Source organism: Galeopterus variegatus, unplaced genomic scaffold (genome assembly GCF_000696425.1).
Source record: "Galeopterus variegatus unplaced genomic scaffold, G_variegatus-3.0.2 Scaffold9617, whole genome shotgun sequence".
Taxonomy (NCBI): Eukaryota; Metazoa; Chordata; class Mammalia; order Dermoptera; family Cynocephalidae; genus Galeopterus; species Galeopterus variegatus.
This window is the reverse complement of record NW_007735728.1, coordinates 57,663-73,122: the sequence shown is the minus strand read 5'-3', so window position 1 is coordinate 73,122 and position 15,460 is coordinate 57,663. Positions and strand designations below refer to the sequence as shown.

The 15,460-nt window shown below is 39.5% G+C and overlaps 2 protein-coding genes across 2 annotated transcripts; both read left to right on the top strand.

Annotated features, from left to right (window-relative positions):
- Positions 1-5,074: 5,074 nt before the first annotated feature.
- LOC103609441 (putative zinc finger protein ENSP00000383733) lies at positions 5,075-7,059 on the top strand (the record flags this gene model as incomplete). Its single annotated transcript, XM_008593764.1, has 2 exons — positions 5,075-5,205; positions 7,035-7,059. Coding segments are annotated over 2 exons (156 nt in total), but the record flags the coding sequence as incomplete, so codon positions are not given.
- Positions 7,060-7,901: 842 nt separating this feature from the next.
- On the top strand, positions 7,902-9,865 carry LOC103609440 (zinc finger protein 420-like). The gene is made up of 3 exons (XM_008593763.1): positions 7,902-7,916; positions 8,363-9,404; positions 9,573-9,865. The coding sequence occupies exons 1-3, from the start codon at positions 7,902-7,904 to the stop codon at positions 9,863-9,865; spliced, it is 1,350 nt and encodes a 449-aa protein (XP_008591985.1).
- The last annotated feature ends 5,595 nt before the right edge of the window (positions 9,866-15,460 follow it).

Genomic DNA, 15,460 nt, shown 5'->3' with positions numbered 1-15,460 from the left:
AAAGCTAGAAATATTTTTGGTCTTTTATCTTTTTTGGAAAACAATGGACTTGATCCTTGCCGCAAAATAGTTTGTAAATATTTTTTTTGGAAAAATGGATGGAAAAATAATTTTATTTCAAACTCAGCAAGTTCTAGCTCCTTCATATTTTCTCTAAATTCAGTTTGAAAATTGAACATCCTTCTTTTATTTTCTCACTGAGAGAGACAGGGGGCCAGTTAGCACTTTTCCTTTTGTGCCCAAAAGTCTCTTTTGGCACACTCCGAGATGGTGAGATACCGTTTCCATTTTCCATGTTACGGGAGGTGGTAGTGTGGCCCACATCCTTCAGTGTTCCATTTATTTCTAGTAATATAATTTGTCTTGAAGATTGTTTTGCTGGTATCAATATTTCCACTTAAGCTTTTCACAATTTGTGTTGCTATGGTAGATATGTTTTCACTATTTTACTTTTAGTCTGTTTCTTTGTATTTCAAGTGTAGTTCTCTGGGCAACATATTGTTGGGTCTTACTCCTATCAAATCTAAGTCTTTGCCTTAAGTAGAATATTTATTGCAATTCCACTTAAACTAAGTGTGCCATTGTTAAGTGTGCCATTTTGCTATTTTCTATTTGTATTTGCCTCATCTGCCTTTTAATCCTCTGCTTTTTATTTTCTAACTTTTTATCAATTATTTAATTATTAAACAGTATCTTATTTTGGTTCATCTATTGGCTTTTAAAATAATTTAATTTTGGCAAAAAGCGTATAGCATACAATTTACCATTTGAATCATTTCTTAACCTTTATGTGGTTTTAAGTATATTGACACTGTTGTGCAGGAGATATCCACAAGTTTTTTTATCTTGGAAAGTTGAAACTCTATATCCATTAAATGGCAACTCCCAATTTTCCCAGCCTCTGGCAACTACCATTCTACTTTGTGTTTCTAAAAATTTGACTCTTATCAGTGGGACCATACAATACTTGTCATTTTGTGAGTGTCGTATTTCACTTTGCGTAATCTCCTCAGGGTTCCATGTTATAGCATATGTCAAGATTACCTTTCTTCTTAAGGTTGGATATTATTTCTTTGTATGTATATACCACATTCTATCCATTCATTCATGGCTGAACATTTCGGTCGCTTTCACCTCTTAACTCTGTGAGTAATGCAGCTGTGAACACAGGTGTGGAAATATCTTTTTGAGATTCTGCTATTAATTATTTTGGATATATACACAAAACTTGGATTTATGAATCTTATGTTCTATTTTTAATTTTTTGAGATGTCACTGTACTATTTTTTTTAATAGGGGCTGCATCACTTTATATACACACATAAAGCGTACAGAGTTTCCAATTTTGCCAATACTTGTTATTTTCTATTAGGTGTGAAATGATATTTCATTGTGGTTTTGCATTACTCTAGTGATTAATGATGTTAAGCATCTTTCCATGAGCTTGTTAGACATTGGTATATCATCTTCGTAGAAATGTCTGTTGAAGCTCTTTGCTTATTTTTTAATCAGATTTTTGTTTTGTTGTTGTAGGCACTTTTAAAATGTATTCTTGATGTTAATTTCTTATGAGGTAGATGATTTTCAAGTTTCTCTTTTTTGAGTTGCTAATGTAAATAATACTGTGTTTTTTGTTTTAGATTTTACTTGGTCATTGCTGGGGTATAGAAAAGTGATTGACTTTTGTATATTAATGTTGTATCCTGCAATCTTGGTGTAATCAGTAATTAATTCCAGGAAGTTTTCTATTTACTTGCTAGGATATTTTACACAGATAATCATATCATCTGCAACTAATGACAATTTTATTTATTTCCCAATCTGTAAATCTTGTATTTCCTTGTGTTATTGCACTACCAAGTACTTTTAGTATGATGTTGAAGAAGTGATGAGAGGATACGTTCTTGCTTTGTTCCTGATTATCTGGGAAAGCTTTGAGTTACTCACCATTAAGGATGATGTTAGGTGTAGTTTCCTGTAAAGAATCTTTATTGAGTTTTGATATTCCCCTCTGTTCCTAGTTTACTGAGAATTTTTATGATGAATGGATGCTTTATTTTTTCAAATGCTTTTTCTGCATTGATTGATGTGGTTATGTGATTTTTTTGTTTTTTCTTGTTAGTGTTTTGATGTCATTGATTACATTAATTAATGTTCATATGTTGACCCACCCTTGCCTACCTGGGATAAATACCACTTGGTCATGGTGCATAATTCTCTTTGGACATTGTTGGATTAGGTTTGCTGACATTTTATTGAGCTTATTTGCATGTATGTTTGTGAGAGATAACAGTTTGTAGTTTTCCGTTCTCATAATATCTCTGTCTGATTTTGGCATGAGGTAATCCTGTCCTCATACAATGAACTGGGAAGTACTTCATCTGTTTTCTGCAATAGAGTATAGGAAGGTGGTAGATTTTCTTCCTTAAATGTTGGCTTCAGTTCTCCTGTGAACACATCTGGGCCAGGGGCTTTCTGTTTTGAATGTCATTATTTGTTTACTCAATTTTCATAACAGATACAGGCCTATTCTCATTGTGTATTTTTGTGTGTGTGTGAGTTCGGTAAACTGTGTCTTTTAAGGAATTGGTCCATTTAATGTAGGGTGTCAAGTGTGCAGAGTTGTTCATAGTATTTATTATTTGTTTAATGTCCACAGGATCTGTATTGATGTCATGTCATTCATTTCTGATAATAGTAATTTCTGTCTTCTGTTCATTATCTTTTTAGTTAGCGTGGCTATAGGCTTATCAAATTTATTGATCTTTTTAAAGAATCAACTTTTCAGATGTTTATTTTTTCTCTAGATTTTCTTTTTCAATTTTATTTCTATTCTAGTTTTTATCTTCTGCTTCCTTTCAATTTAATTAGCTCTTTTTTCCCCCTAGTTTCCAAAGGTGGAAATGTAGATTATTGATTTTAGATGTGTTTTTTTTTAAAGTATGCATTCAGTGCCATAAAAATTTTTGAGAACACTGTTATTCCTGTATCTTACAAATTTTGGTGTCATTTTCTCTCTCTTTTTTTATCTGGTGGCTGGCCAGTATGGGAATCAAAAATCCTTGACCTTGGCATTACAAGGCTGTGCTCTAACCAAGTGAGCTAACTGGTCAGCCCCATTTTCACTTTCATTTATCAAAAATATTTTTAATTTTTCTTGGTTTTTCTTTTGTTTGTTTGTTTTTTTTAACCTGTGTATTAGAGTGTGTTGTTTAATCCCACTGTATTTGGGGATCTTGTAGTCATTGCTCTGTTACTGATTTCTAGTTTAATTCTTTTGTGGTCTGGGGGCACATATTGTATGATTTCTATTATGTTAATTTTCTTAAAATGTGTTATGTGAATCTGAATATGGTCTTAGTGGCTTTGTTTATGTGAGTTTGAGAAGAATGTCTATTGTATTGTTGTTGGAAGAAGTATTCTGTAGATATCCATTATATCCAGATCATGTTATTGAGTTTAACTATGTCTTTTATGGTTTTCTGTCTGCTGAATTGGTTCATTTTTGATAGAGGGTGTAGAAATCTCCAGTTTTGATGGTTGGTTCTTCTGTTTCTCCTAGAAGTTCTGTTAGGTTTGGTGTCACAAAGTTTGATGATTGCTTGTGAGGCACATACACATTAAGAATTGTCCTCTGGGAGAACTAACTCCTATATTATGATGCAATCCCACTTTTTCTTTTCCCTTTGTCCTGTGTTTAAAGATGAAGTGTTTCTGCAGATTCTGTACTTGTTCTTTTTTTACTTTCAACCTCTGAGGTTCATTCACTCTGATTCTTCAGATAACATGGAAATTTTGATACTTTTCAAATCTTTGTTGTCAGCTTAACTTTCTCTCTTGAACACTGAAATCATATGTCCAATTGCCACATGGACATTTCCACAGATATTTCAAGTAGTATGTATTCAAGTCTGTTTCACTTTTGCTCTTTATATTTTTCTCCCATTTTTCAAACTGCTTTGCAGTTCCAGGACCTAACTAGCTGTGCTTACATAGATAGCCTGAGAGTAAAACTCTTTTTTAAAATTTCTGCACAGCAACTTACTACCACATTCTGTTTCTGCTTTTTCATTCCCTATTTCTTTTTTTATAGTGCTAAGTTTCTCTTCTGTGTGCTTATTTCTCTGTGTTGTAATGTAGTTGGTCTTCTGTCACCCTGTTTTCTTTTTCCCTCTGGCTCTCCCTAAAAGCCTTTTCCATTCTTCTTGTAGTAGGTGACTATTAAAACTCAAATAAAGTTATGTACTTACAGGATCACATTGTTTGCTCCCTGTGGTTTAGAAAGTTGCAGTGTACACCCTGGTGTGGACACAAGCAATCCTTTGGCAAATGGGAAGGAAATTTTGGAATGCCTTTTTAATGTACTTTTAATTCATAAGAAGGTAAAAAAGCAACAATAACTACAAAAAAAGTTTTAGTGTATGAAATAGGTCACATGTTTAAGTGCAAAACCATTCTGTAATTGGTTGCTTCAATATTGTTTATCTCTTATGCCACCCAAGATCATTCACTCAGACATGGTGCTGTGGGTGGTTCCATTAATGTGGAGTGTGTTCCTTGTGTTCTTGTGACTGGACTTTTGCTGTTGCCTCATATTCATGAGACCATGCAATTCACATGGAAGAGTTTAACTCCTTTGGCATTCCAGTGAAGTGCAAAGTGAATACAAAATAAAACTATATTTTCTATTTATTTCTCATGCCCAGCTATATTGAACTTGTGTTTAAATTTGTTCATCTAACACAGTATTTCAGGTATGTATTTATACTTATGTCTTTATGCCTGTTTATACTCTCCTTGGGAAAGAAAAATTTTATTCACACTTTTATCACTAGCAACAAGGATATTTCTTAAGGTATAAACTAAGTTTTGTAATATTATTTTTATTAATTGATAACTTATTACATTACCAGGATATTTGTCTTTTGATTTTTCTTCCTCCCATTCTGTGGAGTACAACAAAGTGTCATCTTATATAAGACACATATAATGCATGCACACACAGAGGTGTGAACTCCCAGATTTCTTTTTTGTGACCCAGGAATGTTGACTTGAGAAAAATGTGTCATTCCAGGAGGTGGTATCATTTGAAGATGTGGCTGTGGACTTCACCTGGGAGGAGTGGCAGGACCTAAATGATGCTCAGAGGAATTTGTATAGGGATGTGATGTTGGAGACCTACAGCAACCTGGTGTCACTGAGTGAGTAAAACTCTCCAGTAACTTTCAGGAGAAACAGTTTCTTTTTTGTTCATAAATATAGGTACCATTTATAGGGTTTCACACTATTTTGGTAAGATTACATTTTTTGAAAATGTGCTCTCACAAGGTTCAAATTGGCCTCTTTTTTGCACAATGTCTGAAGCTGAGCTTTTGCCATTCTTCCAAGGATCAGACTTAGCAGTTGTACAAAGTCCTACATTACTTCCCATTAATAGAACACTGTATTAACAAAGCTGAGGTGATTGTCAGGTTAGAAGGAGCAGAGCCATGGACAATAGAACAGTGCCCAAACCAGATCCTGCAAGATTTGTCAGCGCATACAGTGCAGAAGCCAAGAAAAGTAAAGCTCATTAGATGTGTTGGCAGTGTTCAGCTGTTTCTAGCTATTGTCCCCCCCCAAGTCCCAGACTTGAGGATAGTTCATCTGCAATCCTGTATTGCATAATCTCCAAGGTGCGGTGTCCCATGTACATTGCAATAATTTATTTTGCTGAATCTGTTTTGTATGTACCCCAAATCTAATTCCTACATTTCTCTTGTTTGACATTTATTTTTCTTATTTGCTTTCTTAACATTCTCAGTTGTGCTTGTGTCTTCAATTCTCATGTACCTTTTTTTTCATACTGTATCTGTTTGTTTTCTGTTGTTTCTGACAGAATACCTGCAACTGTGTAATTTATGAAGACAAAATCTTTCTTACAAGTCTGTTCTGGAGTCTCAGCATTCCAAGTTCAGAGGGTTGCATCTGGTGAGGGCCTTTGTTCTTGTGGGGACTCTTCACAGAGTTCCAAAGTAGTGCAGGGTATCACATAGCAATTCACTAAGAAAATAGGAAAAGAGGTAGAGCACTGAGCCTTGTACAACCACATCAAAAATCATGAAGTGGAAGAGAACCCTTCATGGGAGAATGGAAAGGGGTGGTCCTTGACTTTGAAGGAAAACCAAGAGATTCTGGGTGTCAAGGCCATGTGAACTAAGGGTTCCATGTTGAGGGGATAAGATTGTTGATTGGGAGTAGAGTTCAAAGTTAATATTTTTCTGTTTTCTTTGTGGAAATCATTCAGAAAAAAACTAAAATGAGAAATGTGCAGGACAGTCATTTTATGAGAATAGAAGACCACGAAAACTTCACTGCAAAAAACGAAAGCTTTCAAAAGAAATGAATTATCAGGTGGTTGTCCATGTGCCAGAAATTGGGAATAGAATACATCTTGATTTCAGAAGGAGTCAAAAGAACATATTTCCAAGATGGTGGGAACAGCCTTGGATGCAGAACCAAATATTTTAGAACAGAAGTGGGTGTCTAGGGTGGAGAACTGACATTTCCTTTATTGTAATGGTGTATGAGAAGCAGAGGAAGTCATGTTAAATGAAAACTTGGAGGAAGCTATCATTATCTAGGGTGGAGAAAAGGATATTTTATCCTTTGAAAAACTTCCACATTCCTATAGCCGTTTTCTGAGGGAGAAGTGTAAAGCATATAAACATAAATGCAAAATCCTTATCCTCAGCCATGTTCCTGCATATGTGATAAAAAATTGGCTCACTTTTGTACCTGAAAGTAGCTGATGAAGGAAAACCTAGCTATTTTCATAGTGAAATAATGAAAAAATAGCAGTAGGAGACACCCATTGTTGTAAAAATGAAACAGAGAAAATGGTGCCTTCCAATCCTAGTAACAAAAGATTTTTTTAAAAAAATCAATAATGGATGTTTCATTTCTTTAGAAATGAAAGGTGTTTAGTTGAAAACTACAAGTAGGCAGAAAATAAAAATCCTTAAATAGGGCCGGCCCTGTGGCGCACTCGGGAGAGTTCAGCACTTGGGAGCGCAGCGGCGCTCCCGCTGCGGGTTCAGATCCTATATAGGGATGGCCGGTGCGCTCACTGGCTGAGCGCAGTGCGGACGACACCAAGCCGAAGGTTGCGATCCCCTTACCGGTCACAAAAAAGGACAGAAAAAAAATCCTTAAATATTTGTTCATACATTAAAATTTAAAAATTTTAACAAAGAAAAAGAGAAAACATGACATAACATTAGAAAATATATCAGTACAATATTACACTGTGAGTAGGAAAAAATTCCATAAACTCATGAAACCAACATCCATTGTTGATTTTTTAAAATAACCTTTTGTTATAAGGATTGAAGGCACTTCTATACCTTTACTTGAGCAATCAATGAAATGTGGTGATGTGTGGTTCATTATTAGTTGTATTTTTCTCATTTCAGATGTCCAGATAGATGATGACCTCATGGAGAGGAACCAAGAAAGTCATGGTAGATGCTTGCAGCAAATTGTAATCACCAACAGCAACCCATCAGCTGAAGAGAGAGCTGTGTTAGGGAAATCATTCTATTTGAATTCATATCAGGTTTTAAATCTGATTATAAATGATGGAAACTATTTAGGAAAGGGACTTCAGGAGTTTTACATATGTGAGAATGCACTTCTTCCTAGAGAGCCTGATAAGGTGCCTGCTGGAGAAAAACCTGATGACCATCATATAACTGGAAAATTGCCCAGACATCATGAGCATCTCAGTCATCATCGCAATATTCAAACTGGGAAGCAGCCTTTAGAATACAGTGTAAAAGGGAAATCCTCCAACACAGAGCCAATAATATTTACACATGAAAAGATTCATATGGATGAGACCACCTATAATTATAGTGAATATGGGAAAGGCTGTGGTAAGTCAGCTGTCATTGCCAAGAAAATAAATCAGGTAGAAAGGAAAACTTTCCAATGTGATATATGCAGGAAAATGTTCTATAAGAAGTCTGAACTCACTAAACATCAGATTATGCACACAGGAGAGAAACACTATAAATATACCAAATGTGAGAAAGCTGGTATTAAGAAATTATACCTTTCCTCCCATCAGAGAACACCTACACAGGATAAGCTTAATGGTCATAATGAACATGAGAAAGTTGTTTGTCAGAAGTCAGAACTTACAATGCATCAGAGAACTGACACAGGAGAAATGTACTATGGGAGTATTAATTGTGGAAAAAGCTTTTGTGAGAATTCACTTCTCAGCCATCCTGAGAGAATTCACACAGGTGAAATACCAGATGGATGTAATGAATGTACAAAATTTTTCTACCATGAGTCTGCCCTCACTGTATATCAGAGAATTCACACAAATGAGAAACCATGTAAAGAATATAAGAAATTTTTTTACAGTAATTGTGGCAAAGCTTTTCTCCAAAAGTCACACTGCAGCAGTCATCAGAGAACTCACACAGGTGAAAAATCAGGTGAATGTAAAGAATGTGGGAAAGCTTTTAGTGAAAAGTCACACGTTGGCATTCATCAGAGAACTCACACCTCAGGTGAGAAACCATATGAATGTAGAGAATGTGGAAAAACTTTTAATCACAGGGGAGAATTCAGCAGGCATGAGAGAACACATACAGGTGAGAAACCATATGATTGTAATGAATGTGTAAAAGCTTTTAGCCAAAAATCACACTTCAGCATTCATCAGATAATTCACACAGGTGAGAAACCATATGTATGTAAAGACTGTGGGAAAGCTTTTGCCCACAAGTCAGACATCAGGAAGCATGAGAGAATTCACACAGGTGAGAAACCATATGTGTGTAAAGACTGTGGAAAAGCTTTTAGGGAAAAGTCACAACTCAGTAGGCATGAGAGAATTCACACAGGTGAGAAGCCATATGAATGTAAAGACTGTGGGAAAGCTTTTACCTGCAAGTCATACTTCAGCATTCATCAGAGAATTCACACAGGTGAGAAACCATATGTGTGTAAAGACTGTGGAAAAGCTTTTACCCACAAGTCGTACTTCAGCATTCATCAGAGAATTCACACAGGTGAGAAGCCATATGAATGTAAAGACTGTGGGAAAGCTTTTACCTGCAAGTCATACTTCAGCATTCATCAGAGAATTCACACAGGTGAGAAGCCATATGAATGTAAAGACTGTGGAAAAGCTTTTAGGGAAAAGTCACAACTCAGTAGGCATGAGAGAATTCACACAGGTGAGAAGCCATATGAATGTAAAGACTGTGGGAAAGCTTTTGCCCACAAGTCAGACATCAGGAAGCATGAGAGAATTCACACAGGTGAGAAACCATATGTATGTAAAGACTGTGGAAAAGCTTTTACCCGCAAGTCATACTTCAGCATTCATCAGAGAATTCACACAGGTGAGAAACCATATGTGTGTAAAGACTGTGGAAAAGCTTTTACCCACAGGTCGTACTTCAGCATTCACCAGAGAACTCACACAGATGAGAAACCATATGTATGTAAAGACTGTGGAAAAACTTTTAGGGAAAAGTCAAAACTCAGTAGGCATGAGAGAATTCACACAGGTGAGAAACCATATGTATGTAAAGACTGTGGAAAAGCTTTTAGCCGAAAGTCACACTTTTGCAGTCATCAAAGAATTCACACAGGTGAGAAACCATATGTATGTGAAGACTGTGGAAAAGCTTTTAACGAAAAGTCATACTTCAGCATTCATCAGAAAATTCACACAGGTGAGAAGCCATATGAATGTAAAGACTGCGGGAAAGCTTTTGCCCACAAGTCACACATCAGGAAGCATGAGAGAATTCACACAGGTGAGAAACCATATGAATGTAGAGAATGTGGAAAAACTTAACCGAAAGTCAAACCTCAGCATTCATCAGAGAAATCACACAGGTGAGAAGCCATATGAATGTAAAGAATGGAAAAACTTTTAATTGGAAGTCAAACCTCAGCAGTCATCAGAAGTCACACAGGTGAGAAACTGTATGAATGTAAAGAATGTGGGAAACAAGTTTATTGGAACTCACCATAATAGACATGAACAAACTCACATATGGGAAAATCCCAATTAATGTAATGACTGAGGGAGAAGGTTTTGCCATAAATCTTACATCACATTTTATCAGAGAACTCACACCAAGAAGAAGGCCTATAAATGCACAGCTGTTGCTTGGTATTGAGGTTGGTTCCAGGAGCCCCTGTTGTTGAAAATACTTGCAAGTGATGAAGCCCCTTCTATAAATGGTGTGGTATTCCTATATTACCTATGAGCTTTTATCTGTGTCTTTTCCAGCTTGAGGGGAATATTTATATCACTGAATACAGAAGGAATTCCTTGTAAGTAGTTGTTATACTGTGTTGTCTTTTACTTTTATTATAGTTTCATCTTTTTCTTTTGATTTTTATAAGTGGTTGAATCAGCAGATGTGCAACCCTCAAATATAGAAGGGGGTCAATAGTTGTGAAAGCGTCTTTTATCAGCAATTACAGGGCTGGCTGTAGTTAGTGTATTGTTGTTTAGAGCATGGTGCTGATAAAACCATGGGTCCCTGTACTGGCCAGCCACTGGGGGAAGAAAAAAAAAAAAGAGAAAGAAAGAAAAGTAAAGCAAAAATAATTCATGCTGCAGCAAGCATGAGATAGTTTACACTGGGGGGAAATTCTGCATGGATTAGACTGGGTATTTTCTAAAAACACCTTTTTTTCTTTTGTACATGCATGCAATCTTAGCCTTTAATTATTGTGTGTGGACATATAATTTAGCTCTGTTCAGGGGAGCATGGATATAGGTCATAACATTACTTCCAGGCCAGGCAATAAAAGTGTTCATGCATTTGTGCCAAATTTCTCATTCTCTGGGACTGAAGGGCAGATGACTCCTAGGGTAGAGTCAGGGGCCATAGGTGGGAGAAATTTACTACAATTTAAGACATTGAATTGAAGAAACTAGTTCTTTCCAACTCTATCCCCAAATCCTCTATTCATACTTTACGGAAGAAATACTTACTATGGTTTGCCGTTTCATGTGTTATCTCTTTGTGTTACAACACAAGTAGCCCACTGTGCTAACTGACTTTATGAACTTTCTGAGAGAAGTTACCAGTTCTTGAATATGAGAATATTCACCCAGAAGAGAAACCTGTATTGTTACCTTTTACACCCAAGTCTGCTTATGGGAAAATTCAATTATGGGGAGAAACAATGCAATAAATATGGAACACCTTACCAGGCAGGGACTTCTCATTGAACAGTGACACTAAGTTTATCTTCATCAGTGTCTTTAATGTGTCAAAGCTTTCAACATAACTTCCATTTTTGTATATCAGATAATTTGAAGTGAAAACTATCAATTTATGGGCCGGCCCATGGTTCACTCGGTAGAGTGCGGTGCTGATAACACCAAGGCCACGGGTTCGGATCCTATATAGGGATGGCCGGTTTGCTCACTGGCTGAGTGTGGTGCTGACAACACCAAGCCAAAGGTTGAGATCCCCTTACCGGTCATCTTTTAGAAAAAAAAGAAAAAACTATCAATTTATGTAATGTTAATGCAAATTTTCAAATAGGATTGATAAATGTAGAATCAAAACTGTTTTAAAAGTCTTGACTAACAGTTAAATATGAGTGGGGATATTGCCTGCTAGGGGACATTTGGCTATGTCTGAAGACATTTCTGTTGTCATAACTGGAAGTTAAAAGGTCTAGTGGAAAGAAGCCAGAGATGCTGCTACACAGCCTGCAATGCACAAAACAGGCCCAAGTATGCTGCATTTATGCATATGAGTATTATTTATTAAAAGTTTATCTTGATAGAAGCCAGCACAACTACAGATAGGAAATACTTATGCATAGGATAATAGTGTGACTTACATCAGAATTTTTTTATTATCCTATTCAGTGTTACAAATCATACTTATTCTTTATGCCCCTTATCCAATCTCTACCCTTCCCTTTCCCCTCCCCCTTCTAGTCACCATAGATTTGTTCTCTCCATCTGATAGATTAACTGATCCTCTGTTGGTTTGTTGCATAGATCTATCCAGTACTGAGACAGATGTGATAAAGTCCTGTTATCATAAATTAGATGCTTTTATTCTGTAGTGTGCTTTGTGGAGAGAGTGTTTTTTATTTGTGTGTGTGTGTGTCTCTGCTGGTGCCTCTTGTGTCAATGCAGTTGAGTCTGGTGTACCATCTGCAGAGTGGCTGTGACTGCTGCTATAGAGCATAGCTTCTTTTGCAGTAGCCATGGCAATTGTGGCTATGGGGGCCACCTGCATGAAAATCATGTTTTTGGTATTCTCTATACCTGGTTGTGGCTGGGTTCAGCTTCCCCTGACTCCATACCATAGTACCCTGGTGTGGCCCAGGGTGGTGGTGGTGGCTTTCCTAGTTCCAGTTTGGTTCCGCTTTCCCTAGCTCCGGCCTCTGGACCTTGGCAGGGACCAGACAGTGGCAGCTGCTTGCCTAGTTATGGCTGTGTTCAGGTTCCCCTGGCTCCATGCCTCATTATAAGATGTTGTGGAGCAGTTGGAGAGGAGAAGGGGAGGGGAAATAGGGTGGGAAGAGGGGGAATGAAGTGGAGCATGATCAAAGCCTGTGGCCTCCCTCATTCATTCAGGTGACACCATGGGGCTTATAGCAGTGGCTGGGTTGTCACTGGGCTGGATGCAGATATCAGGGTGTGTGGGTCAAGCCCTTGGCCCCCAACTGCCCCAGCTCAGGAGCCTGGGATGCTTCCTACAGCAGCTCACTGGTTGTCACTGGGCTGGTTTTGATGTCCAGGGAATGTGGCTGAGGCCCTTGGCTCCCCATTGCACCAGATTGGGAGACCAGGGCACTTCCTGTGGTGGCACGATGGTCATCACTAGGCTGGTTGCAGATGTTAGGAGGTGTGTCCAAGGCCCTCGGCCCTCCACTGTCCCAGCTTGGGATCTCAGGGCACTACCAGCATTTCCTCAGTGGTCGTCACTGGGCCAGTTATGGATTTTGGGGGGGGGGCATAGCTGAAGCCCTTGGCACCCCAGAGCCCTGCCTCAGGATCCCAAGGTGCTTGCTGCAGCAGCTCAGTGGCCATTACTGGGCTCATTATGGATGTCTGTGGGGGGGGGGGTTGAGACCCTTGGTCCTCCACAGCCCCATATCAGGAGCCCAGGGCACTTCCTGTGGTGGCTTTGTTGGATGCAGATGTTGGGAGTGTGTGGCCGAGGCCCTTGGCCCTTTGATGCCCTGGCTTAGGGGCTCAGGGTGCTTCCTGTGGTGGCTCAGTGGTTATCAGTGGGCTGGTTGTGGATGTTGGTTGGGCATGGATGAGGCCCTCAGCCCTCCCACCTCCCTGGCTTGGGAGCCCAGGGGCTTCCAGCCGTTCTAGGTTTTATAGGTGCTCTTTGGTGGTGTTAGACCTTTACTAGTAAAGATCAAACTTTGTCTCTGATCTGTGGATATTTTGTTTTTTCTTTCACTTCTGTGTTGGATTACTCACTGTACCCACCACTTAAGCTCTGCACTGGAATTAATTTGTTGTCTTTGGCTTACTTCCAAAATGAAGGAACTTCCTGTGGGGACCAGCACTTGAGCCCTGTTGTTTAGCTAAATCACTGCTTTGCTGCTGATTCCCTGGGGAGGGCTTTCTGTGCAGCTCACGTTTTAATGGTTGACCTTGTATGTACTTCCTGTTCTCGTGAGGTCTGGTTCACCTGGGTTGTGTGGAAACTCTGGTCTACACCTGAGTCTTTTTGGCAAACTGCACCCTAGCTATTCTGTATTCCTGACCAGTCTACACTGAATGATCCAGTGCTGATTGGAGAGCAGATCAGCTGTCTATGCTGTGCACCAGTATTTCCCTGGTGGGCCATGTCCCCAACTGCCCAAACTCCAAACACTTCCCATAGGACAGGCCATGCACTGGCCCCTTGTCATGACTCACTGGCCTCTCACTGGTTACTTTTGTCTGTTGTCTGTGGCTCCTCCCTTCTATATTGGTCCACAGAAACCCTGTTAGTGGTCTTGCTGGCCTGGGGGACACTAAGTCCCTCTTCTCCCCTGCCACTTTTAAGCAACTTCATACAAAGGGCACAGCTGTGGCTTTTGACATCTCTCACTCTGTGTATTCACCAGGTCCAGACTTAAAGTGGCTGGGGCTCAAAATGGTGGGAGTGATGCTTTCTTTGTCTCATCATGGCTTCTCCTGCCTTCATGAACTCCATGGGTCTCTCCTCCTCTTCCCATGAGCTCTAGCAGCCCCAGCATGGCTGTCATTGCTTTTTAATGGTTGTAAATTGGTTGATTTGTCAGACAAAGTGATGCCGGGGACCATCTATTCTGCCATCTTGACTGGAAGGCTTACCTCAAAATTTTTGATATTAAATGCCACTTGTTTTAGTCCGTTTTGTGTTGCTATAACAGAATTACCTGAGACTGGGTAATTTATAAAGAAAGGTCTTCCCGCTCACTGGCTGAGCGAGGTGTGGGCGCAACACTGAGGGTTGCGATCCGTTGCTGGACACGAAAAAAGACAAAAATAAATAAATAAATAAATAAAGGTCTATTTGGCTTATGATTCTGGGACAGCTGTGTCTGGCATCAGCCTCAGGCTACTTCTACTCATGGCAGAAAAGTGGCAGGCAGCCGGTGGGTACAAGCAGATCACATGGTGAGAGAGGAAGCAAGAGAGAGAGAGAGAGAGAGAGAGAGGAGGCGCCAGGGTCCTAGAAACAACCAGCTCTCACAGGAACTAATGGAGCAGGAACTCACTCACTGCCCCTCCTCCCCCAGGGAGAGCATTAATCCATTCATGAGGGATCTGCCCCCACGACTCAATCAGTTTCCAATACTGCCACATTGGGGATCAAATTTCCACATGAGTTTTGGAGGGATCAACACATCCAAACTCCATCACCAGTTTTTTATATTTTGTTAAATTTGTTGGGCCATGTTGCGGCGCAATCAAATCATAAGGCGCCTGCCTAAGTATGGTTCCTGTTCCCTAAAATAGATCAAGCGGTGGCCATCTTGCTGGCGTAAGGCCTCCGCCGCCGTTTCACGAGTGCTTTAATGCACGTAGCTAGAAGTCCTTCTTTTCCGGGGCCCAGTGACTAAGCAGTTTTTGCCCGCCCTGTCATCACCCCTCTTCATAACTTGTGGCTTCCCCTGATTGGATAACCATCTCCTCCCGCCTCTCCTCTCTGTTTCCGCTTTCTTCCTCTATATAAACTCCAACACCTTTCTAATAAACGGAGTTCCGGCTTTGACCACTCTCCTGGCTCGGTGGTGTTCTTTCTCGGCCCCCGGGGAGGAAGACCCTGGGGGGGAAGGGCCGTGCCAGCGTCTCTCATCATCCTGCTCAGCCCCGCAAGGGACCCCTGGCTGGACCGGGGTCTCTTCCCGCTCGGTTTTGTCGGCCTCTGGCTCAGGTAGGCCCGACACAGGGGTTTAGTGAGAAATTGGTTAA